The 25,932-nt window shown below is 58.1% G+C and overlaps 3 protein-coding genes across 7 annotated transcripts in view; 2 read left to right on the top strand and 1 right to left on the bottom strand.

The window, feature by feature from the left end:
- Positions 1-2,402, top strand: part of ZER1 (zyg-11 related cell cycle regulator) — a 33,200-nt gene extending 30,798 nt beyond the window's left edge. For 3 of the 4 annotated variants that reach the window (XM_005660496.2, XM_021072684.1, XM_021072722.1), the window contains exon 16: positions 708-2,402. In XM_005660496.2, coding sequence (XP_005660553.1) covers positions 708-765 — 58 coding nt within the window. In that variant the 3' untranslated portion in view covers positions 766-2,402. 4 annotated transcript variants of the gene reach the window in all.
- On the top strand, positions 6,245-9,824 carry ZDHHC12 (zinc finger DHHC-type containing 12). Of its 2 annotated transcripts, none has more exons than XM_021069717.1 (5): positions 6,245-6,391; positions 8,105-8,241; positions 8,576-8,653; positions 8,821-8,987; positions 9,173-9,824. In XM_021069717.1, exons 1-5 carry the CDS (start codon positions 6,292-6,294, stop codon positions 9,501-9,503), a joined length of 813 nt encoding a protein of 270 aa, XP_020925376.1. In that variant the 5' UTR covers positions 6,245-6,291; the 3' UTR covers positions 9,504-9,824. The 2 variants fall into 2 exon arrangements, with proteins under 2 accessions (XP_020925376.1, XP_020925381.1); XM_021069722.1 differs by having other exon boundaries at positions 9,195-9,396.
- Positions 9,764-22,010, bottom strand: PKN3 (protein kinase N3). Its single transcript, XM_021069726.1, is given in 24 exon segments — positions 9,764-10,294; positions 10,405-10,485; positions 10,621-10,670; positions 10,673-10,727; positions 10,808-10,950; positions 11,388-11,464; positions 11,614-11,676; positions 12,488-12,664; positions 13,072-13,163; positions 13,312-13,375; positions 13,667-13,768; positions 13,872-13,896; positions 13,899-13,951; positions 14,115-14,283; positions 14,367-14,442; positions 14,873-15,007; positions 15,110-15,228; positions 15,312-15,458; positions 17,457-17,640; positions 17,856-17,983; positions 18,056-18,167; positions 19,184-19,329; positions 19,504-19,732; positions 21,687-22,010. Coding segments are annotated over 24 exon segments (2,664 nt in total). The 5' UTR covers positions 21,711-22,010; the 3' UTR covers positions 9,764-10,081.

Genomic DNA, 25,932 nt, shown 5'->3' with positions numbered 1-25,932 from the left:
GGAAGCTGCAGCGAACACACCAACTCTCCCAGGCTAGAAGCTCAGTGTGAACCCTGGGAAGGCTGTCCTGGGTTCAGGGTGACACCTGACAGAAGCAGGACAGCAGCTCCCAAGAGCCAGATGAGAGTGGGAGAGAGACTGGAGATCTGAGCACGAGCGGTGCTTCCCAAACGTGGCGCTGGGACCTGGCCGCTGCAGGGCGTTGGGCCTTTGTACTTGGGCCAGCACAGCTGCCCTGGCCCTGCCCGGCCCTGCTGCTGGATCAGGATCTCTGGGAGAACCTCATGTGCAGCCAGTTTGGGGACCACCAGTAGATGGTCGGGAAGAAAAAGGCCTGGGTGTGCAGGGAAAAAGTGAGGAAGGAAGATGTTGCTGAAGAAGGGACCAGAGGTTTTGGAGGTCAGGCCTGAGCTCACTCAGGGAAGCCCCTAAGCACAGATGCCCTGGAGCTGAGAGGTGGGAAGGGGGACCTGGGGAGGTAGGAGGGCAGCACAGGGAGCTGATGGTATTTGCGGCCACAAGTACCGTTTCCTGGGTGCCCCACAGACACCGGCCCCTCCGCCAGCCACTTTGTACACATCATCTCACTGGGTGTCAGCATCACGGTTTCCCACCTGCTAACAAAGCCGGCAGCCTGATCAGCCGGGAGGGGCTAGGCCCACCCCGACCCGCCCGCCCTCCAACCCTCCTTCTCCCATTGTCTCCAGCAAGGTGATTGAGCACTGCAGTAACTTTAAAGAGGAGAACATGGACACGTCCAGATAGAGGCCTCCGCCCCACAGCTGCCCCCACAGCTGCCGCGGCTCCGGACCACGGGCCGGGAGGACGCGCTCTCAAGCGGCCCCGCTGGCAGATGCCCACTCGGGGAGCCTCCCACTGGATGGAGGGGACACAGGGGGACTTTTGCACAACCGACGCTTTTCCTTAACATTAGTGAGATATATATATTATATATATATTATATATATATTATTTTTTTTTTTTGGTTAGGAAGTGTGAAGTTTTGTGTGTATGATTTCTGTACAAAAACAAAAGAAACACTCCCTGAGTCCTTGCAGCTTCCTTGGCCATTCTCAAGCCCCAACTCGAAGCCTTCATCGCTGCCACACTCACTCCTGCCCCTGCCAAACTAAATGCCTCTAACGTTGTGAGTGTCCGGCCCTTGCCCTGGAATCTCAGAGCCCAGCCTCACCCCCTCTTAGGAGAGGCGGCGGGCTTTGCCAGCCCACTCTAGCACCCTGACCCGCCCACCAAAGCCTGAGAACCCCATCTAGGTTCCTGGGTGCAGCTGATGGGGTTTGGGGATTAGAAGTAACCCCACTGGGTCTCCCAGATGCCTTGGTGCTCCCGGCTATGGGCCTCTGGGGCAGGGAAGTGAGCCACCTGCCTAGATCCAGGTGGCCCCAGCCCTGGAGGGCCCCCAAGGAGCAGGGCCCACAGTGGCTCTGCTGCCCTTGGGCCAGGCCTGCCTGAGGCCACGCTGCTACGGAGGCTGCCTCCTAGTCTCCCACCAGGTCCCAGGCCGTTGAAGTCCCCAGCCCAGGGCTGGTCAGAACTCGGGCAGATTCCACTGCCCCTTCTGCCAAACATATCCAGAACCTGCCCCCAGCCCTGGAAGCCAGCACCTTGTGGGGCCAGGGGCTTGCTCCCTCCCTCCCCACCCCCATTGCCCGCAGCACCCATGGTGCCCAGGCACCCCACCAGCAGAACTGAGCCTGCCTCATTCTCCCCTGCCTGCCCCGCTGCCCACAGGACCCCACGCCTCTCTCCCAGGCAGGAGGTCCCCACGCCAGCCTTGCCGGGTGGTGGCAAGAGGCAGACACCTCCAGACCAGCGTTTGGCAGGGCCTGCAGTGGCCGGCTCGGCCCTCTGGAGCCCTTCCCGCTCGCCTCCCGCTCTGCCCCCAGGCTTCCCTTGGAAACCTCTGTGCTGTGTTTCAGAGAAGTGTGAGCCACAAACTGTATCTCAGAACACCCCGTGGTCCTCCCTCGGCGTCACTCCGAGTTGCTTCTCGTGGGACCGACGGCGGTGAGAAGGCCCCTCTGGGACAAGGGGCCTGGGAGCAGAGCCGACTCTGCAGGTGGCCCTTGAGGGGTGGCTTTTCTTCTCCCTCCTTCCCTGGGCCTGTGGCTGCCTCCAGACAGGACAGGCTGGATGAGTCACCCAGGGGAGAGGAACCTGGCCTTTTTCCCCTGGGGCCTTCCCCTCCCAGCCCTGGGCAGGGGCAGCTGCCCTGAGTCCCTCCGCTTAGCAGATGGGCCACGTCTGCCCCTCCCTTCCATGCTCACGTGGCCTGAGCCAGACCCCGGGCAGAGCTCACATCGCATTGCTTTACCGCCCGGGGCCTGGATAAATGTCTGTACTTTGGGATGTCACAGAAATACATTTTTGTGCAAAGTGGAGAAGAGCAAAGTGTCTTTTTTGCCGAAGGGGTGGGATGTGGAGAGGGGCCTGGGCCAGCTCAGGCAGTGGGCCCGGGTGTGGGATTTGTGGTGGGGAGGGGATGGTGGGTTGGTTTCCAGCCCAGCCCAGAGGGCCGGTCGACTGCACACTGGGGACAAGTGGCAGATCGATTGGGCTGGAGCACCTGTTTTGCTTCTGCAGACACTCCACACCCCGGTGCCCGGACCCTGAGGGTACAGCTGGCAACAGACCAACAGGGCCCCTGCCAGGATGCAGAATGGCTATCTCATGGAAGGGACCAAGGTTAAATGTGAGACTGTGACCCCATGTGCCAGCATCAGGGAGAAGGGAGCACAGAGCAGGCCTCTCCTGGGGGCTGATGGCAGTGGGCAGGGGTCGGGAAAGGCTGGAGGTAACAGGGCCACAGCCCTTGAGGGAGAGAAAAGAGCCCGTGAGCAGACAAGAGACAACATGGAGTCAGGGGGAAGTGAGCTGAATCTGGTGACAAGACGAGGCTGCCAGGCCTGGCTGGTGGGGGGGGTGCGCAGGGAAAGGGCATCTTCCTGGATGGAGGCCCTGCCAGGGGAAGGGCCTTGGAGGGAGAACCATGAAGCAGCCCACGTGGCCACCACAGAGTGAAGGAGATCAGGGGTGCTGGCAGAACCAGGGCCCAATCATGAGGTGACCTGGCTTTGCCTGTGACAGTCCTGGTTGACACCTACCACCAGTGCCCTCTGTGCCCCTAAAGGACCTCTGAGGCTGCACCCAGTGGGATAGAGCGCTTCCCAAAGAACAGCCTGGACGCGGGTCCCAGATCAAGGGACTCCTTTCTCACACGTGCCAGGTGGGTGTGTCCCCCGCACCCAGTGACAAAAATTCTCTCCTTGACCCAACTGTGAGCCAGGCTCCAAGCCCTCTTCTCCACCAGGCCCCAGCCTTGACCTATAAAAACTGCAGACCCTTCAGCACAAGTGACTTTGTCCACCTCCTCCTCTGACCCTGAAAGACTTAAACACTAACACGGTTTCTAAAAGCTCAAGGTCACGTCCCTAGGATGACCCCAGCCCTCCTTAAAGGGCCTGCCTGAGAAAGCTCCAGCCTGCCCAAAGAATTTACCTTGGTTTTTTTGGTCTTTTCGCCATTTTTAGGGCCGTTCCCACGGCATATGGAGGTTCCCAGGCTAGGGGTCCAATCGGAGCTGTAGCCGCTGGCCTACACCACAGCCACAGCAATGCGGGATCCGAGCCACATCTGCAGCTGACACCACAGCTGACGGCAACGCCAGATCCTTAACCCATTGAGCAAGGCCAGGGATCGAACCCGCAACCTCATGGTTCAGTCGGATTCATTAACCACTGAGCCACGACGGGAACTCCAGAATTTACCTTGTTTTAACTAATACCTGACCACAGGCCCTTAACCACTCCTTCTTAGAACACTTACTAGAAAGGGCTTACAACTGTGAGATCTTCCTCTGGCCCTCTGAGCTGTATCTCTATCTCCTACAAGGACCTGAAAGCCACCCCTTTAATAAGTAATCATCAGGAAGGATCAGATCTCTGTCTCCCAGTCTCTGTGGGAGAAAAAAAACCCACCTTCAATCATTGCCAGCTAGCAGACACAGCTGGCCTAATCAGCATCTGCCCCGACTCACTCTTTAATTTTTCACTGAGTCTCTCCAGGCTTCTGCCCTTCCCCATCTCAACCCCCTCATCCTCCCTTTAAAATACCCAGTCACCCCTATACAAATCAAAGTGGCATTCAGTTCATGCTGGATCCTCTTCCTTATTGCAGTAGCATATTATGATTAAAATCTATCCATGGAGTTCCTGTTGTGGCTCAGTGGGTTACAAACCCGACTAGTATCCATGAGGATGCAGGTTTGATCCGTGGCCTCGCTCAGTGGGTCGGGGATCCGGTTTTGCCCCAAGCTCTGGTCTATGTTGCAGACTGTCTGCTCGGTCCTGAGTTGCTGCGGCGTAGTCCTGCAGCTGCAGCTCTGATTCAGCCCCTAGCCTGATGAACTCCACATGCTCCAGCTGTCCTCCCCCGCAAAAAAAAGAGTTGCAGGTGAGAGACACTTAGCTCAAACACTTACCCTGGTTAGTCAAAGGTGGTAGGAAATTCATTGATTAATGCAGCTGGGACTCTAGCATTAACATCAGCTTCAGGCATAGTTGGATCTAGGGGCCCAATGTTGTTAAGACTGCCTCTTGCTCCCTCTTTCTGTGCCGCTTATCTCTGTGGCTCTTACAATTGGCATCCTTCTCTCCTGCCAGAGTTTCTCTCCACACAGCATAAAGCCAGCTGCCAATCGCCATTATATCCTATTCCTTATTCTTGAGATCCAAAAGAATGCCCCTTTCACGATGCACAGTTTTTGAAGGCAAGAGCCCTGCTCTGTCCCCCTATGCCTGGCAAAGAAATAGAGCTATTCTTTTCTCCTTCAAAACAAAAAAGAATGCCCCTTTCTCTCTCAGCATCTATAGAAGAGTCTCATGGAATGATTTTGATTAGGACCAATCACTGGGGATAATGAGATGGAAACCATATTTGGCATTCTGACATGCGCACTCTGCATCCCACCACCCGATGGAGTGAGGGAAACGGTTTCTCCAAAACCACACTGGATATGAAAGGGAGGTTGAGTTGACAAAAACAGCAAATGTCAGAAAAGTATCCTGCCTTGGTGGGGGCGGGGGGTGTGTGACAATCTGATGGAGAAAGATCCATCTTCCTGGACCTTCTCTGACACCTGGACTGGTGTCAGAGGGAGGAAGATGGGGGAAGGCCCTAGGGACCTCTCGGTGCAGTGTGAGCAGTGAATGATGAGGTTTCATGGCAGACAGCCTGATGCCTTGGGTTGAGCAAGTCAGGAGGGTGTGGGTGCTGCCTTAGAGTGGGGGAGACAGGATGGTCTTCGACTAGACACCATATTCCATTCTGTGATGCTCCAGCCACATCAGCGGGGGCACCATTATCATTCCCACTGCACAGACAGACAACAGAGCTTCGAGTGGTTTCAGTAATTTGCCCAAGCAAATTATAAACGGATAGGAAGAGGCAGTGCTGGAATTTCTTCTTTTTTTCTTTCTTTTCTTTTAAATTATTTTATAGCCACACCAGCAGCATGTGGAACTTCCTAGGCCAGGAATTGAATCCGAGATGCAGCTGTGACCTATGCCACAGCTGCCACAAGGTTGGATCCTTTAACCCACTCCAGGGGTAGGGGATGGAACCTGCGCCTCCACAGCAACCCGAGGCGCTGCAGTCGGGTTCTTACACGATGCCACAGCGGGAACTCCAATGCTCTGGTATTTCTGGCCCTGACCCAAGTTGGGCCTCTCATAGAATCGACACCAGGGACCTCCACTCTGCTCTCACCCATTTGCAACATCTGACGACGAATAGGGTGTCACTAAGGGGCACCAGTGGGCGACTCCTGCCCCCCTCAAGGTCTTGCTCATCACATCTTTCAACGGGACACAATTCTGCAACCTGGAGACACAATACCTGGAGATTTGAAGCGCCCAGGGAGCCGCACGCCTGCATGAGACTGTGGAATTTGGGCGGGTGGTGGAAGTCCAGTAGGATGGGATGAAGCCTCGCGACTACTCGGCTTTCGAAACTTACCTGGCTGGTGGGGGCGGGGGGGGGTTGGGGGAGTTACCGGCTGCGCGCGCGCCGGCCCCGCCCTCAGCCTCTCCAGGCACCTGTTGGCTCGAGGGCTTATTCGGCTGCAGCCGTTGCCCAATAGGTAGCCTCTCTAACCCACGACGGCCCCGCCCACCGCCCGGATCAGCCAATCCCTGGGTAACCGGGGGCCTTCTCGCTCGGAGGGCCCGCCCCTCTGGGCGCTTCTTCCGGGTGGGGCCCCGGGCCGAGGCCATGGCGCCCTGGGCGCTCCTCAGCCCTGGGGTCCTGGTGCGGACCGGGCACACCGTGCTGACCTGGGGGATCACGCTGGTGCTGTTCCTGCATGATACCGGTGAGCCGGACCCCGCGCGACCCCGGACCTACCCTATCCCGCGTGGTTCCCCTGACGTTTGAGTCTCACTGAGTCCCCTGCCGAAACCGAGATCCTGGGATTCACCCGGTCTCTTCCAGCTCCTGAGGCTCCCTCCCCATCTCTCATTCCTAGAGCCACCTACTTTCCGCCTAATACCCAGGTGATCCCTAACTAACCCCAGAATCATCCTGATCCCTGCCGGATACCCTGTCTATTCCAGGACCCACCCGGTGCCCACCAGATCCGGCCTCATCTCCTACCCACCGCCCAACCCTTCCTAGGAATTGACTCCCAAAATTCCAAGGATCAACTAGGTGAAGGACTGGCCTCCTGCTCACGCCCGTGGTCACTAGCTGCCCAAGTCCAGGCTCCCCGACCTCAGGCAAGAGAACACCCCACAGGAGAGCAGCCTGCCCCCCATGTCCTCATTCTTGATTGGTCCCCTGATGGCACTCATTCACCCACGGACCCACTCCCACCCTTACCTGCCACAGGCCAGCTCCCCCTCAAGTTCTCACCCTTCCTCACTACCACCACCACTCCCACCACACCCCAACTCCTCCTTCCTTGCTCCAGCCTAAACCCCTGGACCTGGGGCATTCCTCCCAAGACCTTCTCAGGTCTCCTCCGCTGCCTTCACCCTTTAGTCTAAAAACCTGCTCTGTCTCCCCATGCGATCCCCCTTCCTTCTCCTTCTCTGCTCCCTTTTACAACCAAGGGGCACCAGAGTTGTCCATACTCTGCTCTGGCTGTCTCCTGACCCTCCCTCCTCAGCGCCCCTATCTCTGCCAAACCTTCAGTCACCTCCATGGGCTGGATCCTTCCCAACCTGGGCTCCCCTGTTAACCCCCTGCAGCATCCAAGCCTTGTGGCCCCGCCCCCCTCTATCTCTGTCTGGGGCATCTCAGACCCACCCGTCTCTCCCCATCTCAGAGACAAACCCCTTGGACCTCTTTCCCGAACTCTCCCACACATCCAGTCAAGTCTGGCCCCTTCACCCCCTTACTGCCTCCTGTCCATCTCTCCTTCTCCACCCATCCTGCCCTTGCTTTGTCCAACCCCCCTGGGTAGGCCTCCAGGCTTCCCCTCTGATCCATCTTTACTCCAGCAGGAAGAGGGGGGTGCTTTCAGAAACAGATCTATTGTCAATCAACTATAATTTAAAAAAATTGTTTTTTAATTCTTAAAATACCAAAAAAAAAAAAAAAAAAAGGAAGAAAGAAACAGATTTGGGTGTTCCCATTGTGGCTAAGTGGGTTAAGAACCCAACATTGTGTCCATGAGGATACAGGTTGGACCCTTGGCCTCGTTCAGTGGGTTAAGGATCCAGTGTTGCTGCAAGCTTCGGAGTAGGTTGCAGATGTGGCTCAGATCCCATGTTGCTGTGATTCGACCCCTAGCCTGGGAATCTTCATATACTGCAGGTGCAGACCTGAAAAAAGCTGATCCTGTAACCTTCCATGGTTCCCTATTGCCCTCTAGAGAGAGCACAGACAAACTTTTTTTTTCCTCTTCTGGACCTGGACTTCTCCCTCTGTACCCTATGCAGTGGCCACACCCGACCATCAGTCAAACCCCGTCTCCAGGCCTTTGCTCAGCCAGGGTGACACACTTCCCACCTCCAGCAACACCCCACCCCTGCACTCTCTGTTCCACCGCCCGGGTCTCACTCTCCCTCTCTGGCCTCTCCAGCACTGCGGCAGTGGGAAGAGCAGGGGGAGCTGCTCCTGCCCCTCACCTTCCTGCTCCTGGTGCTGGGCTCCCTGCTGCTTTACCTGGCTGTGTCACTCATGGACCCAGGATACGTGAATGTCCTTCCCCAGCCCCAGGTAACTGGGGGCCCTGCACCCCTCCTCCCTCCAACAGGGAACTTAGGGCCCCAGGAATGGGTCTCATGCTAGACTTGGTGCTGAGGGCTTTCATCGAGAACCCCAGGGAATCTTGCCAGTCCTAGAGCCCCATCCTACTACAATGAGAAAATTGCCAAGGCCCAGAGAGGGAAAGCCACTGGCAAAGGTCACACAGCTTCACACAGTCCAAGGCACTTGACCCCACTCAAATGGGCACACCCAGAGCTAAGCTGGCCCCCAAGGGAGATACCCCCCAGTGTCATCCGCCTCCCAAGGGGAGCCTGTCTTATCCTCTGTCCCCCCCCATTTTCAGGAGGAGGCCAAGGAAGAACAGACAGCCATGGTTCCTCAGGCCATCCCCCTTCGGCGCTGCAGATTCTGCATGGTGCTGGTGGGTGAGGCAGGGGCCTCCGTGGGATGGGTGGAGGGGAGGTTGAGACTCCTTGGCTTCACCCCTCCTCCAGGGAGGCCTCCCAGATGCGAGACCTGACCTCCCACCCTCACTGTCGGGCCCAGAGGGGAGTGGGTGTTGAGGCCTGCCTCCCTCTGTGCCCACAGCAACCCCTGCGGGCCCGGCACTGCCGTGAGTGCCGGCGCTGTGTCCGCCGCTACGACCACCACTGCCCCTGGATGGAGAACTGCGTGGGGGAGCGCAACCACCCGCTCTTTGTGGCCTACCTGGCGCTGCAGCTGGTGGTGCTTCTGTGGGGCCTGTACCTGGCATGGTGGGTTCCCCCAGCACCCTGGGTGTGGGGCGGGGAAGGGAGCATGCACCCACCAGGCGTGTAGAGCGCCAGGCTCCCTCTTCAGGGGCCTCGGGCCCTCTCCCAGGTGGCTGCCCACCTGGGGGCTCCGTCGGGCACCCCCGCCTCCCCCAGCTCCGGGTCCCAGCCTTTCTCCTTCCCTGCAGGTCTGGCCTCCGCTTCTTCCAGCCCTGGGGGCTCTGGCTGCGGTCCAGCGGGCTCCTGTTGGCCACCTTCCTGCTGCTGTCCCTCTTCTCCCTGGTGGCCGGCCTGCTCTTGGCCTCACACCTCTACCTGGTGGCCAGTAACACCACCACCTGGGAGTTCATCTCTTCCCACCGCATCGCCTACCTCCGCCAGCGCCCCGGCAACCCCTTCGACCGCGGCCTGACCCGCAACCTGGCCCACTTCTTCTGTGGATGGCCCTCGGGGTCCTGGGAGACCCTGTGGGCCGAGGAGGAGGAGGAAGAGCGGGATGGCAGCAGCCAGGCTGTTTAGGGTCACTGGAGGCCAGGCCACCATCTCGTGCCTGAAGACCAGAGGGGCTGCACCAGGTGGGGTCGGCCCCCTACTCCTGCCCACTCCTCCCGGGCCTCGGGGCGGAGCTGAAGGACAGAACCCTGCCTGGGTGGGCGGCCCTGCCCTCTCGAGGCAGGAGGGGAGGAAGAGGACCTGTCGGGGGTCGGGGGCTGAGGCACAAAAGGACCCGGGCTTCGGAGAGGCCCACCCCCCCACTTCAAGCCAGGCTGCCTCCAGTGCACAGTTTTATATATTTAATAATCCATAAAGTAAGTCAAGTATTAAAAAAAAAAAGCCAGACCACTCCTCACTGTGCCACCTTTCTGGTCCAGGGGGACACAGGAGGGGTGGGCGGGAGGGGGGCGGAGGGCAGCACTTTGCCCAGTGACTGAGCGCAGCCCACGACGGTAGCCCTGTGCCTGCCACCTCGAGTCCCAAGGGCACATCAACACCAGGCCAGGCTGGGCCTACAGGGCAGGGCGCCCAGACGGGCGGACCGGTGGGCCAGTGGGAATTCTAACAGCCTGGGGGCAGCGAGTGGTGATGCTGGGAGGTCTTCAGGGCTCCAGGAATCGCTCGGACACGAAGTCAAAGTCCTGGAAGGCGGCCTGTTGGCGGGCGGTGAGGGGGCTGCGGGGGTCAGGCGGGGTCAGCGCAGGCGGCAGCCCCGTGAACTCGCCCTCGAAGTAGCGCAGGTCTGTGGGGCTGCAGAGCGTGGGCACGAAGGGGGGCTGGACGGCACGGGCGAGCAGGGCCTGCCAGTCGGTGGTCTGGGGGCGAGGGCAAAGGCGCCTGAGACGATGGGAACAGCCGCCCCCGTGAGCCCTCAATGACTCCCGCTGTGCCAGGCGCCAGGACCACTGAGGCCCTGGCCACTCACCCTGAAGAAAGGCTGTGTCTTGATCTCCTCGGCGTCTCGCTCGCCTGCCCCCAGGCGCTTCTCCGGGCACTTCTGGAGGAGCTGGGCAAGCGGACAGATGCTCAATCAGGGCATTTGGCCCCAAGGCCCTGCCCGCCTCCCCCTCCCCCAACCTCTTGGGTGGGTGGGGGTCCCGAGGGCACCGTCCAGCCCAGCCCTGGACCCCGCAGTGATTACCTTCTGAATGAGCTCAAGCCCCTGCACCGACAGGAAGCGGGGGTAGGGGCATCGGTATTGACGATGCAGTCAAACACCTCCTCCTCTGTGTCCCCTGGGAACGGGCACTGCAGGGATGGCGGTCAGCAGGGTGCCCGGGGGCCACCCCCACCCCTCCCCGACCTGGAAGCCCCCACCCAGCACTCACCTCGCCCACCAGCATCTCATAGAGCAGCACACCCAGCCCCCACCAGTCCACAGCCCGCGTGTAGGCCTCCTGGGTCAGCACTTCGGGGGCCAGGAACTCTGGGGTGCCGCAGAAGGTGCTCGTCCGGTCCCCAAAGCCGATCCCTGCAAAGCAACATTCACACTGATGCCAGCGTGGTATCTCGCATCCACAGCAGCCTCTGCAGTGGGGAGACTCAACGACCAAGCCTTAGGACCCCACGAACTGAAGCCCTGCCGAGCCCTGCCCCACACTCTTGGCAGTGGGGACACGTCTCTGCCATCTGCCTAATGAGGAATCTCAGTCTCAGCCAAGCTTGCATGCCAAGGTCACACAGAGCTCAGAACGCAGCGCCCTCTCCTAGCCCAGGCTCTCCCTCCCAAGGGCAAGAGGCTTTTTCTGAGCTCCTGGGCCTGGGAAGGAAGAGCCAATCTTTCTAGCTGGGCTGTGGAATGAGGTCCAAGTAAGCAGATTTCCCAGGAGGTGCCATTTGCCCACCACCCGGGCCTGGGCTGAGCAAGCAAGGCCAGAGGACGTGGGATCCTGGGCAGGAGGCACCCACCTTCCTTACACAGCCCAAAGTCGGCAATCTTCAGGAAACCCTGGGCATCCAGCAGAAGGTTATCCAACTTCAGGTCTCTGAGGGCAACGGGGGGCGGGGAGGGGTGTAGATCGAAGGGGCTGAGGAGCACTGATGCCCAGGAAAGAGCAGCCCCACCCAAGGGCAGCCCAGGAGGAGGGTAGCCTCTGTTCCTCATCCGCTCCCCAGCCCCTCGGGGGCAAGTTACCTGTAAATGATCTTCTGCTCGTGTAAGAACTGCAGTCCCAGGACTACACAGGCCAGGTAGAACCTGGAGGGGGTTGGGTGGGGGAGGGTTCAGGCCCAGGACTGTGGGGGCAGGGAGGCACCAGGATGGCCAGGGCCTGGGGACCCCAGATGTCCCAGCCAGAGTCAGATGTGTGGCGAGGGCGGGGCTCCTCCAGCTAACAGCATACCCTTCCAGGGCTCTGCAATTGTGCCAGGGATGACACGGAACGTGCTCACACCTGCCCTGGCATCCTCCCAGCAGCTGCCCACTGAAGCCCATCATGCCTATTTTTCCAATGAGGATCCGAGACTCCTGGTAAATGTCTCGCCCAGGGTCACACGGCTAGTGACAGAGCGGATAAGTGAACTGGGGGGGGTCCAGAGCCCATCCTCTGCTGGGCAAGAAATAACTCCAGGGAGTTCCCTGGCGGCTCAGCAGGTTAAGGAACCAGCATTGTCACCGCTGTGGCTTGGGACACAGCAGCATTCTGTGGTGAAGGTTTGACCCCAGGCCAGGGAACGTCCAAATGCCTCAGATTCAGCCCCCCCCCCAAAAAAAAGAAAGAAAGAAAACAAGTAACAACTCCAGCTGTCAATCACTGCTCACAGTCCCTGGCTGGGCAGTTTATCAATATTACCTTCACTTATGCAATAAGCTGATGAAAGGGTCGTTATAAGTCCAAGTCATAGCTACAAAGACAGATGCAAGGTCGCAAATGCTATGAGGGTTGATAACAAGGATTTGAACCAGGGCCTCCCTGACTCCATGCTCTTCTGCTGATGGGCACCCTGGAGAAAGCAGGATGAAGGGGCTGGGTGCCCAGGGAAGGCAGACCAGAGAGCTGGAAACCCACCGGGCCTGGGGCTCAGGGAAGACATCCTCATGGATGTGCATCATGAGGTCGCCACCAGGCGCGAACTCGGTCACGAAGCAGGCGTGGCTGGAGGTCTGGAAGCAGGCAAGGAGGGAGAGCAGGAAGGGGTGCCCTGTGCGCCCCACAGCCTCCAGGATCCGCTTCTCACAGTACAGGCTGCAGGGGAGGGCATGGGTTTTAGAGGGAAGGAGGGAACCCCCAAAGGAAGGAAAACACCCCAGCCGTGCCCTGTCACTCACACAACACACTTGGCTCACTGGCCTGGAAGTCCCAGTGCCGGGCAGGCATCAGGAGTTCTCATGGGTCGTTGAACCTGTCCAACCACCCTGTTCCCATTTCACAGATGAGGAAACTGAGGTGCAAGGAAGAGGGGACCTGCCCAAGGGCACAGAGTTAACAACGGCAGTTGCTAAAAAGGGAACCCGGGCCTGGCTGGCCCCATAGGGTCACCTCCTCAAAGCCCCAGTAGCATTCGGCTGCCTTCTGGGGCCACCAGGCCAGGCCTGTCATTCTGGGGAGGTCTCCAGGTGTCCAGACCCACACGCCTCGGCCTCAGGACTCACCTCTCTATCTCCTCTCGGCTCAGCACCTCCTGCTTCTTCAGTGCTTTGATGGCATAATACTGCCCTGTCCCCTTGAATTGGACCAGGAGGACCTGGGGACCAGAGAGAGGCTGGGCTCCAGGTGGGCAGGAGAGGCGTCTGCCTCCCCCTCCTCCCACAGCCCCACAGCCCCCAGGGTCCCCCAGCTAATGTCCTGGGCCCTGTCCACCCCCATCCACTGTACCCTCCTCAGCCCACTACCTTCCCGAAGTGGCCCCGGCCCAGCACAGCCAAGCAGCGGAAGTCCTGAAGCCGGGGGGGTTTCCTGCAAGAGAGAGGGTACAGGAAGCCCCCCAGGACCAGGGGGCTGGGCCTCCACCAGGAGCTGCTCCAAACCCTCCACGCCAGGTCCTGGACTGTCCCCCACCTGTAGGGGGCGGGGGGCTCGTAGGACTCTGGTTTCCTGGACTCTCTTAGGCAGGCTGAACTCAGCCATGCGGGTTCAGCGAGTGAGAACCTGACAGCGAGCCAAGGAGCGCGGGGCGATGTGCGAACGTCCGACAGGGAAGCACTCCAGGGACTGGGGAACTGTCTCAAACCCGAACTGTGTCCCTACCTGGGGGCCGAGGCTGGCAGAGACGGCGCGGGTCGAGTCCTGGGCTCCATGTGGGGCCGCTTGGTGCGCTGTGAGGGCAGAGGGGTCCGGGGTGGGGTGGGGCTTTCTCCCCTCTTTCCCTCCAGCCCTGCCACCCCTGCCCAGGCAGCCCCCAGGGGGTACCAGCCCCGCCTCCACCCCTCACCGGCATCTCCTCGGGGTCGGCTCCTGGGGCAGGTAGAGGCGAGGGGCTTGGGTGGGGGTTGGATCTCTTCTCGCAAGGGGGACTTCTTGGGTGGAAAATTGCTGTAGGAGGAAGCAGACACAGGACCGGGCACTGGCAGACGGGAGAGCTGCGGGGTGGACACACAGCCGTGCGAGACAGACAGATGGGTCGGAGGGTCCCCTGCCTCTGGGGAGGCGCGAGGACATCGCAGAGAAGCAGGCAGCCTGGGGTGTGGCTCCTTACCTGGGCGAGGCAGGGTCAGCAGCCCCCCGGGGTGTGGTTGGGGTCTGGGAACACCCTTTCGGGGGACTGATTGTGCTTGGGGAGCTGCAGGGGGGCAGCAGGTTCATGACCAGGCGCCCCCAGGCCGCCATGCTGAGGTTCATCTGGGACGCCCTCAGGAAGTCCTGACCTGGGGTGAAGGGGGACTCAGTCCCGGGGTCTCCTGACACCCCAGCCCTGCTCCCTCTTCGCACGGCCCTCTTCATTCCACACCTCTGCGTTTGGAGAAAATACGTTTCTGCCTCTGCAGTCGGGGCCTCCTCTCAATGACAGGGTCACAGAAGGTCACCTGCAGGGGGTGGCGGGGGCGGGGTGAGACGGGGCTGAAGACGAGTCCCCTCCCACCCCACCTGCCACGGCCACCTCCTCAGCCTCCAGGATCCCAGCCTGAGCCCAAGTCAACAGAGGCAAGAGCCAGAAGGACGCAGAGAACTGGAATCCACATCCTTCTTGGTGCCAGTGGGGAAACTGAGGCCCAGAGGAAAGAGCGACTTGTCCAGAGTACCCACGAGGCAGGGCGGACAAGGATGCAGGCCTCTGGCTCCTGTGAAACTCAGAGAGAAGCTGGGAATCCCTCCTTCCTAGAGCTCCCTCCCGCTGGGCCTTAATTTCCACTCCCGTGTGTGGGTGGGCAGGTGGCACAGAGGCGCTCATGGAGGGCCTTGGGCTCCAATGGAGCCAGGGGCCCACGAGGTCAGAGGGCAGGGGCCAGTGGGCACCTGGGCAAAGAGAAGCCCCTGCGGCACCAAGTTGAGGGAGAGCTGGTGACAGGCATTGTCCAGGAAGTCCTCCAGCCTCAGGAAGGCCACGCCGCACAGCTGCCGCCAGTCCCGCCAGTGCACCCCAATCTCCAGCTCTCGGCCTGCAGTGGGGAGGCCAGGGTGAGGGGTGGAGCAGTCCCTACCTGGCCGGTTGCCCACCCCGTGGCCCACGGGCACATCTGACCACACAAGGGCCAGCCTCACCCGCTCCAGGGGGATGACAAAGGTCTGCTCCCAGGACTCCTTGGACACAGGTCCCCAGCCCGTCTGGCCCACGACACGATTGTCCACCTTCAGTACAGCCAGCACCTCACCTGCCGGGCCAGAACCGGGACTCAGGGAAGGCCAGGAGCGGGGTCCTCTTCTGCTCCCCCAGCTCCCCGTGCCCCCTACTCACTGGCCAGCTCGCCTCCGCCACGCTGCTGCTTGGCCCTGCTCCGAAGCCAGCCCTGGGAGGGGCTCCCGGCCAGCGCAGCGGCTGGGGAGCGTCCAGGCACAGCTGTCAACAACTGCTCACAGCCTAGGAGGTGGACCTGCAGTGTCCCTGAGGAGGAGCATGATGGGGGACATCAGGTGCCATCCTGCAAGGGTCTCCGGGACCCCAGGAATGCTACCCTCTCCTGGAGGTAGCTCAACCCACACCCGGCCCACATTAGGCCTCGGCAGCCACCTGCCAGCTTCACAGCAGCCCAACTAGCCCTCCCCTCCTGAGCACCCTCCCCAGGGGAGGGTGCTGGAAGAAGCCGGGACCCTGTGGCAGAGGTGTGAGACTCAGAGCTCAGCCAGGTTGCACGGGGCCCCAGGGCGTGGGGACACGCTGCCCAGGGCTCAGGGCCCAGGGTGAACCTGGGCTGAGAGGTGCAGGGGTGAGAGGTGCAGGGAGGAGAGGGATGCCAGGCTGTCCATCCTGATGGAAAGGGGCACCAGCTCAGCCCTACCTCCTGCAAAGTGTACAAGCGTGTTTTGCCAACCAAGTGGATTCATTTTTAGGGTCATTCAAGATTTGTCCTTCAAAGGGGGGAAGCGGCAGTGGAACTCTAGCAGCTTTCAAGGACATACACTGGACTGAAGAGCACTGCCATTTAGGGAGTCTGGGCCCAGAGGTTACACTCCGAGGGACCTTATAAACCGCGGCAGTGCCCAGGATGGGAAGACGATCTTAGGAAGAAAGACTGGAGGAAGGTCAGTATTTAGCCAGGAGATAAGACATAGGGTGACCCCGAAGTACCTGACTCCTAGGCCTTTTATTTTATTTTGTTTAGGGCCACACCCGCAGCATATGGAAGTTCCCAGGCTAGGGGTCAAATCGGAGCTGCAGCTGCTGGCTTGCACCACAGCCACAACAACGCCAGATCCAAGCCATGCCTGCGACCTACGCCACAGCCCACAGCAACGCCAGATCCTTAACCCGCCAAACAAGGCCAGGGATCAAACTTGCATCTTCATGGATACTAGCCAGGCTCATTACCGCTGAGCTACGATGGGAACTCCAGAATCCTAAGCCTCCCTGTCTACTCTAATTTGTCTACTTGGCCAACTCCAATAAGTCCTTCAAAGCCAAATTTAGACACCTCTTCCAGGAAGCATTCCTTGATTCCCCAAGGCCAGGTGAGGGGCCCATCTAGCCCCTGTACTGCCACTTCTCGGCTCTGTTCACAAAGGGATGTGGCCTATCTACTTTGCACCAGATCTGCGGGGCAGGGGCTGGGCTCTCTGGTTGGCACTGGGTCTCAGGCAAGACACTGTCAGATTTTTTTCTTTTGACCATGGCTTAAAGTTGCTTGACATGGGATCTCAGTTCCCAGACAAGAGACTGAACCTAGGCCACAGCAGAGAAAGAACTGAGTCCTAACCACTAGACCCCTAGGCAACTCCCTGTCAGATTATTTGTTGATTGCATTTTGGCTGCCACTACAAGGAGATAGATCCAGCTCAGACAAGAAATAAATTTCTGGAGTTCCCACTATGGCACAGTGGGTTAAGAATCCAACTGCAGCAGCTCAGTTCACTGCAGGGGCACAGGTTCGATCCCCAGCCTGATGCGGTGGGTTAAGGGATACAAAGTTGCCACAGCTGCAGCTAGGATTCAGTCCCTGGCCTAGGAACTCCCATATGTTGCGAGTACAGCCATAAGGAAAAAAAAAAAAGGACTTTAATAGCCCAAACTGCCCAGGATTGTCTATCACGGCCTCCAGGGCTGTGAGCTCCCGAACACTGGCACTTTAAGGTACTATCAGGATTTCTCACTTAACTAATAGCTCCACTGACCGCACCAGCAGTGCTCACACTGTGCTCAGCATTTCACCTGCAACCACTCACTGAATTTTTGCAGCAACCTTAGGTAGTGAGTGCTGTTGTCACCCCCGTTTGACAGCTTGATAAACGGAGGTTTGGAGAGGGCATGTCAGTTGCACAAGGTCACACAAAGAGGGGAGGGTGAAGCCAGGATGGGACGTCTTCTCCAAAAATCCTTCCCCACTGTGTTTCCGGGGCCTCCCTGGAAGGGAAGGAGAGGCCTGAAGTAGGCAGGACTTCCGGCTACCTGTCACGGCGGTGGGCTTCACGAGTGTCCCCGACGGCTGGGAGTTCCCAGACATGGCAGTCCTCAGCTCCCGGGCCACTCTGCCGCGCAGAGGGTGGGCAGGAGGCAGTCCCCCCAGCAGCTGCTCCAAGGCCAGCCGTAGGAGGTCCAGTTTCTGGGAGGATTCCTGGAGCTGGGCCTGAGCCTACAGAAGGGATACAGGGAGGGGATACAGGCCCTTGGGGTACCGGCGGGGGGCAGGGGCTCTGGCCACCCGGAGACACCCAGGATGAGGTCTGGGCAAGAATGTGCCCCGTTTCCTCACTGCCACCCTACACAGCCAGTCCAGCGGTGTCTCCCGCCACTGCAGAGGGTGGTGCCCCTTGGAGGAGCAGCAATGGGAGGCGACCTTGGTCTGACCTCAGCCAGCCCCTTGCGGTCCTGCGTTCGCCGGCTCCCAAGCAGCTTCACCACGTTCTTGGCGCCCTCGGCCACAGCAGCCTCCACACGTAGTCGGTGCTGCAGCTCCTCCACCAGCAGCTCAGGACCTGGGAAAGGGGGTCAGCCCTCAGGCTCATGCCCTGCCCGGCTGTGCCTATCCCCACTTCTCAAGGCCTCACCCGCCTCAGGGGACCCGCTGGCCTCCAGGCTGCTGATCTTCATTCGCAGCAGGGCCACCTTCAGCTGGCTGTCCTGTAGCATCTGCTGGGCGGCTGCCAGAAGCTTCCTCTCCTAGGGGGTTGTGACATATGCCGCATCAGGCCAGGACTAGGCCAGAGGCTCCCTGGTCAGACAGGGAACTGGAGCAAGCCTCTTTCATCAGTCTAGGGTTCAAGCTAAGCCTCCCTCCCTCAGTAGGCCAGACACTACAGCCAAGCCTCCCTTTTAAATTATTTATTTATTATTTATGTCTTTTGAGGGCTGCACTTGCGGCATATGGAGGTTCCCAGGCTAGGGGTCCAATCAGAGCTGTAGCCGCCAGCCTCTGGCACAGCCACCGCAGGATCCAAGCCATGTCTGCAACCTGCACCACAGCTCACAGCAACACTGGATCCTTAACCCACTGAATGAGGCCAGGGATTGAACGTGCGTCCTCATGGATGCTAGTCAGGTTCATGTCTGCTGAGCCATGATGGGAACTCCTACTTTTTTTTTTTTTTTTTTTTTTTTTTTGCTTTTTAGGGCTGCACCCGAAGCATATAGAAGTGCCTAGGCTAGGGGGTCAAATCAGAGCTAGAGCTGCTGTGGTCAAATCAGCCACAGCAATGCCGGATCCTTAACCCACTGAGCGAGGCCAGGGATCGAACCTGCATCCTCATGGATACTAGAGGGGCACGTTACCGCTGAGCCATAAAGAGAACTTCCAAGCCTCCCCTTTTAGACTGGGTCTGGGGCAGAGTTCCCCCATCAGACCAGACCAGGAAGGGCTAAGGTCAAGCCCCCTTATTAGATCAGGGCGAGCTTCCACATCGTGCTGCTGGGCCTTCCCTACCAGACTTGGGATTTGGGCTGGGATTCCCCATTAGACTGGCGTTTTGCCTCCTCTGTTAGACTAGGAGTTCGAGCCACGCCTTTGCCACCCAGCTGAGACTCAGAGCTGTTCCTCCCCCGTCAGACTGGATTTGGGAGTGTCTCCCTTACAGGGTCAATGGCTGGGCTGCATTTCCCTATCAGAATAGGGGCTGATCACCCCCTTCCCTCATCTTCTGGGGGCCAAATCTCTTCCCAGCAGATGCCAGGGGCCTTACCTTGGGGGTGCCACTGGCACACGTGTGGGTCATGTTCTCGGCTCCCTGCTTGACCTTCAGTTCTACCTGCAGCTGCCTCTGTAGAGCCTCCAGGTACCGGGCCCTTGGCTGCTCTGCCAGCGGCCGAGATCCTGAGGCCGCGGGTTCTGTGTGCACAGAGTGTGGGGCACAGGAAGCCTTCACCCAGCGCCCAGACCCCCCTGGCTTCCTGGGCAGAGACTACCTGAAGAGGCTTCTGAGAGTGCTCAGGGTCAAGGCCAAGCAGCTGGGTCAGCCTGCCGCCTCCTGTCCCGAGGAGGCTGCCCAGACTCGTCACTCACCAGCAGGGCCGGGCAGCAGGATGCGGGCATGCAGCTCCCGCAGTTCCCCGTGCAGTTGCTCCAGGCGGCGGTTGGAGGAGCGCAGCAGCTGCTGCACGTGGCCCAGGTGGCGGCGGTCTGTGGCCACCCGCCTCAGGTTCTCCATACCCTCCTTGATTTTCAGCTCCTTCTGGATGGCCCGGCGGATCAGCTCTTTCTCGTCCTCTGGAGGCCGTGGGCCCGCCCCGGGCTGTGCAAAGGCAGAGGAGTCAGGCCTCCCAGTGCCCCCCTCCACCATCTCAGACTGGGGTGGGGTGGGGGGCCAGGACGGACACACAGGGTCTGGGAAGCATCTCTGACCTTAGAGCCAGTATCCCTAAGCCAGACGGGAACCCCAAGGCCATTGATCCAGCCCAGGCTCCTGTCCTCAGCCACTAGAGGGGAAGGGGGGGAATTGGTAACGTTTACATGCTATTCTGGTCTGAGCGCTTTGCAGACATTACCTTGTCAGTCTTGATAGCAAGCCCATGAGGGAGGTGCAGTTATTATCCCCACTTTACAGATGAAGAAACTGAGACACAGGTTAAGTAGTTTGCCCAAGGTCACTACACAGAGAAAGTGGGCGCCAGCCTCTCCCTGCCAGCCACGCTTAAGCAGACTGCTCTAAGTCTAGGATCCAGGCCGAGGTCTGGGGGTCAGAAAAGAGGCTCGGCACTGCACAGGGACCTCCGAAATCACGCAGTAGAAGCCAGGGCTGTTCCCCTGACGTTCCAAAGCCTCAGGCGGCAAAGCAGAGGCACAGAGGAGCTGAGGAGGTCTTGGGATGGGGGGGGCTCCACTCCCGGCTCAGCTCCTGGCAGGAAGGAGAAGGCTCTTTCATGCTTCACCCCAGGTGGGAGCAAGAAAGAGGAAACCTCCTTCCCAGAGGCCACTTCCAACCAAGCGGTGCCAAAGCCAACCTCAGCCCGGGGTAACCCATGACGGACGCCCCACCTCAAGGACTCTCCAAGGGCCTCTGTCTTACCTCTCGGCTCTCCATCGCCTGAGCCCAGTGGAAGGGGTGACCACCCCAGCCTCAGGGACCCCCCACCCCAGGCCTCCTCTGGCCCACTGGCCAGCCTGTCAGAGGGCAGGGGCGGGCCTCAGGAAATCCTTTGGCGGCCCTAGGCCAGAGGGCCAGAGCCAAGGGCCTGAGCAAACAAAGATCCCATGGAGCAGGGGGCCCGGCACCGGGGTCCTGAGTCACCCAGCTGCCGCTGCTGGGCGGAGGTTAACAGGAAATCGGAAAATGTGTACAAGCCACTGCTGGAACACGCAGAGGGACCTCCGGAGGAAGGGGGAGGGAGGGGGCAGACGCAGGCCTGCAAGTTGCCCAAGGGGTGGGGGCCCTCAAGGAGTCTTATTGAGGACACCTCACCCTTTAGCTGAGCCCAGGGTCCTGCCTGCTCGGGGCTGGAATCCTGCCAAGTGCGCACACACCTCTGGGCTGGGCCCTATCGGGAACACCAACGTCCCCACCCCCGTTTGCTCTGGGCTAGAACTCCACCTCTCCCTCCCCAAGAACAGACACACAGCCTTGGTCCCTGTGTCCACCGCGAACCTATTGCCAGCTCCGGCAGGAACCCCGCCTCCTCCTCGCCATTTCGGCTGGAACCCTCGGTGTGCCCGAAGGTTCCCGCCTGGGCGCCGGGCTAGGCCCCTCCCCCGCCGGTCCCCACTCCCCGCCTGGCTTGCAGGTTCTAGGAAGGACCCCACTCGTACGCCGGATGGGCCCCTCTGCCTGCCGCACACATTCCTCTCCCCCCAGGACCAGTCCCTCGGCGCCCGCTGGGGCCCCCCCTTTTGCTTTTCCAGCGGATGCCTTTCGGTCCCACCTGGAAGAACCGATCTGGGGAAACTTTAGGGCCCACCCTGGTGGCCCTGACTGCAGATTCAAATGGCTCCTGGGCTGGCTTGACTGGAGGCTCTGAGTCACTCGGAGGTGATATGGGGACGTTCCCAGGGGGCACGAAGCACGTAGGACTTAACCCCCGTGCTCAGATCTGCCCTGCCAAGGTGTAGGGGGGCCCAGAGCAGGGGCTGGAAAGGGGCACAGGGAGGGGCTGGGGACACGGCTGGAGCACGCGGCGCCCGGGGCGGTGAATGAGGCTCCCCCCACCCCCCCGGCCCGCGCCCACAGCCGGTCCTCTCCCGGCGCCGTTCACCTGCGGCGGCGCCCCCTCCTCCATGGCGTCGCTGCGGCCGCTCGGCCCCTCCTCTCGACCACTCCGGTTCCGGAAGCCCCGGCCCCTCCGCCAAGGGCTTTCAAACTTAAAACTTCCCGGGAAGCGGCGCCGGAGTCGCGGGATCGGGCGCCCCCTCCGGAGGTCCGCTGGCCTTCGCGGGACCTGGGACGAGCGCCGCCTCTCGGCCGCGCCGGATCCGCGCCCCGGACCCAACTCCTGACCCCGAGGGAGGGATTTGGAGCCCAGTGGCCTTCACCTGCGGCCGCAGTTCCCGCTCCGTGCGGCACTGACCCCGGGATACAAGGACAGGAAGGGCTATTTCCCAGGACGGGGTTCTCCAGTTGCCCCACGCGCGCCCAGAGGGGCCGGCCCCGGGGGTGGGAGGGACAGCACTGCCTGCCAGCTGGGGGCAGGCAGTGCCTGTGTGGCTGGTCCACGCTGGACCCGGTCAGCCTCCTCCTCCTCTGAACCCACCGCACGCTGGCTCCCACCCCGAGTCATTTTTTTACCCCGCAGTCACTGGTGTAAAATGGGCTAATCCTGTTGCTCCCTGTCTATAGTCACTGTAAGAACATAATTGTTGGAAAATAAATTCTCAAATTATACCAAATTACAAATGAATCCAGGAGTTCCCGTCGTGGCTCAGTGGTTAACAAATCCGACTAGGAACCATGAGGTTGTGGGTTCGATCCCTGGCCTTGCTCAGTGGGTTAAGGATCCAGCGTTGCCGTGAGCTGTGGTGTAGGTCGAAGACGTGGCTTGGATCCCGAGTTGCTGTGCCTCTGGTGTAATCCGGCGGCTACAGCTCCGATTCAACCCCTAGCCTGGAAACCTCCATATGCCGCAGGTGTGGCCCTAAAAGGACAAAAAAAAAAAACCCAAAAATCTCGCAGGACTCCTGCCCCATCACTTGGCTAGACTGGAGCCTTCCGGTTTAGTGGTTCAGACTATGCTATGTAAACAGGAGGCACTTTTACACACTGAGGAAAAGCCATCTCAGAAAAGTAACTAGGCATCCTGGCAATGGGTTGCCTATGTAGGGGACCCTGGTTCTTTACTTCCAGCACGTTGTGCCAGGACTTCACTGGAAGGAGCCTCATCCAAGGGGCTGGAAGTGAGTAAGGGTCAAATACTGAAGGTGGCTTATTTGCTGACTTGGAAGAGGTGTCCCCGGCACTCTTACAGGAGGTAGCCATGGCAGATCCACTTTGTTCTGCCATGACCACCTCCTGCACAGTGGACTGGAACGTGAGATCGGCAAAGCCTGGGCAATCCTGGAGTTGTCCTGCAATGGGAAGTCAACCAAGAGACATCAATATATGCAAAAGCAGGAGTTCCCTTCGTGGCTCAGTGAAAACAAATCTGACTAGCATCCATGAGGATGCAGGTTCCATCCCTGGTCTCACTCAGTGGGTTAAGGATCCAGAGCTGCCGCGAGCTCTGGTGCAGTTCAAAGACATGGCTTGGATCTGGTGTTGCTGTGGCTCTGGCGTAGGCCAGCAGCTACAGCTCCGATTAGACCCCTAGCCTGGAAACCTCCATATGCGGTGCACACACAAATGCAAAGGCAAGTTAGCTCAATGGGGCACATGACAATTTTACAATCAGAGGCAAGTGTGACACTTTTATATACACATACAAACCAGGGTTGTTGAAGGCTAGATATTTAACACTTAGTAAGCTAGTCAGGCATACAGTAGGCTCTTTTAAGTGGGAGTTACCAAGCTGCCCATAGCTGAATGTTAAGAAATAACTTGGTGGTAAAAAGACTATCTTTGGGTTCTGACTGTAGGTTGTAAGATTTTAAGAACATGAATCTAATGAGTAAAGTTCCCCCTTTTGGGAGGGCCTCTATTTCCTGTCTTGAGGATCACTTATCCAATCCCACAACCAGAAAGCTTAATTACGTAGAGCTCAATGACTTCTCAACTCTGCTGTGAAGTGTTTTCACCGGCTCACTGGCCACTAAGGAAAAAAAGAGTTCAGAAGCAGAAACATCCATCTGTCCTAAGGAACCCCGAGCTGGGCAAACCTAGAACCCTGGGCTGATGGATGAGTCTGACCAGAGATCTGTATCTTTTTTTCTTTTTAGGGTCACATGATCCCAGCCTTCCTAGATCAAATTGGAGTTGCAGCTAGCAGCCTACCAGTCACAGCAACACAGGATCTGAGCCTTATCTACGACCCACACCACAGTTCATCACAACTCGGATACTTAACCCACTGAGTGAGGCCAGGGATTGAACCCACAACCTCAAGGATACTAGTTGTTTTTGTTACCCCTGAGCCACAAGGGAGCTCCCAGACAGGTGCATCTTACATGTCTGATGGCAATGGTACTTTATGGAATTTTAATTCTAAGGAAAACTTAAGTTCATGTTCGTGTTCAACGTCCAGTGGATAGTGAACAGCACAAACCAACTCTGGCTAACAGGCTGTTAAAACTGTCAAAATCAACCTGAAAGGATCTGTCCCAGGACACATAAGGAAACATTTACACCCTTGTATACACATTTTTGTCCTTCTCAGTTTTGCAAACATCAATCCATCTACCTTTAGATTTGTCTCACTTGGACCATATCTGAGTACACATCCCCAACTAATAAGGTTGGCACACACCCTCCACTTTAAAAAGTCTTTTTTTTAATGGCCACACCCTAGGCATGTTAGTTCCTGGGCCAGGGATTGAATCTTGAGCTTCAGCTACAACCTATGCAAAGTTGGATTCTTTAAGCCATTGCAAGAGGCTGGGGATTGAACCTGAGCCTCCACAGCAACATGAGTCCCTGCCTGCAGCTGGGTTCCTAAACCACTGCACCACAGTGGCAACTCCATTAAGTTCTCCCGATTCTTATTCTAATCACAAAACTATACTCCTTTTTCCCTCAGGGTCACCACTAAGTAAACTTTTTGGACTTCTCTGGTAGCACAGCAGGTTTTAAGGACCCAGTACTGTCACTGCAGCGGCTCAGGTTTGATCCCTGCCCTAGGAACTTACACATGTCATGGGCATAGCAAAAAAAAAAAGTAAACTTTTATGTCTTCATTAAGTACAGCCACCTATACAAAAAGGTTACTGCTGGGGCAGAGGATAAACTTCAAAATGCGATGTTGTGTTTTGTCTTTCTAGGCCCATACCTGTGGCATATAGAGGTTCCCAGGCTAGGGGTCCAATCAGAGCTGTAGCTGCCAGCCTACACCAGAGGCACAGCAAAGCTAGATCCTTAACCCGCTGAGTAAGGCCAGGGATTGAACCCGCATCCTTATGGATGTTAGTCAGGTTCACTGACTGCTGAGCCACGATGGAAACTCCAAGATGTCGTGCTTTTTAAATAACTGGAATAATTTGCTATTAATTAATCTCCTGAAGAGCTTGTCTCAATCATCAGGAAATCCTGAAAATCTTCATTTTCTTTGCAACAGAATTCCATTCTTGCCTTGCCTAGAAAGCATTCATAAAATCTAACCTAAAAAGGGGGGGGAGGGACAGAGAAACCAAACCTGTTATAAACCTGCAGTATTATAAAGCAGTAATGATGAAGACTACCAAATTATGGGGGTTCCCGTCACGACTCAACAGTAACAAACCCTAGTATCCATGAGCATGCAGGTTTGATTCCTGGCCTCACTCATTGGGCTGAGGATCCGGCGTTGCTGTGAGCTGTGGTATCGTCTGCAAACTCCGCTGAGATCCCACCTTGCTGTGGCCGTGGCATTGGCCAGCAGCTACAGCTCCAATTTGATCCCTAGCCCGGGAACTTCCATGTGCCATGGGTGTGGCCCTAAAAAAAAAAAAAAAAAAAAAAAAAAGCCACAGAAACATAATTGTACAATCCTCTGAAGCCCCCAAACTCCCAAGAATGAAGTCACAAACTCATACCTTTTAGTTCCCAGCCAACAAAGTGAAAAGCAGGTCAATGTAAAGCAAATTTTTCAGCCCGACAAAGTAAGGTACTCCACAGACATTTAAACGCTACATTCCAGAACCTACCATGGAGGGCAGGGGGCACAGATTAAGTCTTTTAAAAAATCAATACATCATTGAACAATCTCAATTGCTGAGTACTCCTTGACATTTTGAAACTAAATGAAGACACATCACAAGCTTCTGTCCCCTATGCCCCATTTCTTATTTAAGTTCCCCTCACAAGCAGGGTATGGCACAGCTTTGGAAGAGGATGTCCCAGAGAAACTACAACAGCCACTATTTGCTCTTTTGCTTTTA

The sequence above is a fragment of the Sus scrofa genome, chromosome 1, assembly GCF_000003025.6.
Source record: "Sus scrofa isolate TJ Tabasco breed Duroc chromosome 1, Sscrofa11.1, whole genome shotgun sequence".
NCBI classification, from domain to species: Eukaryota; Metazoa; Chordata; class Mammalia; order Artiodactyla; family Suidae; genus Sus; species Sus scrofa.
Note: the sequence above shows the minus strand (reverse complement) of the source record. Positions and strands in the feature narration are given on the sequence as shown.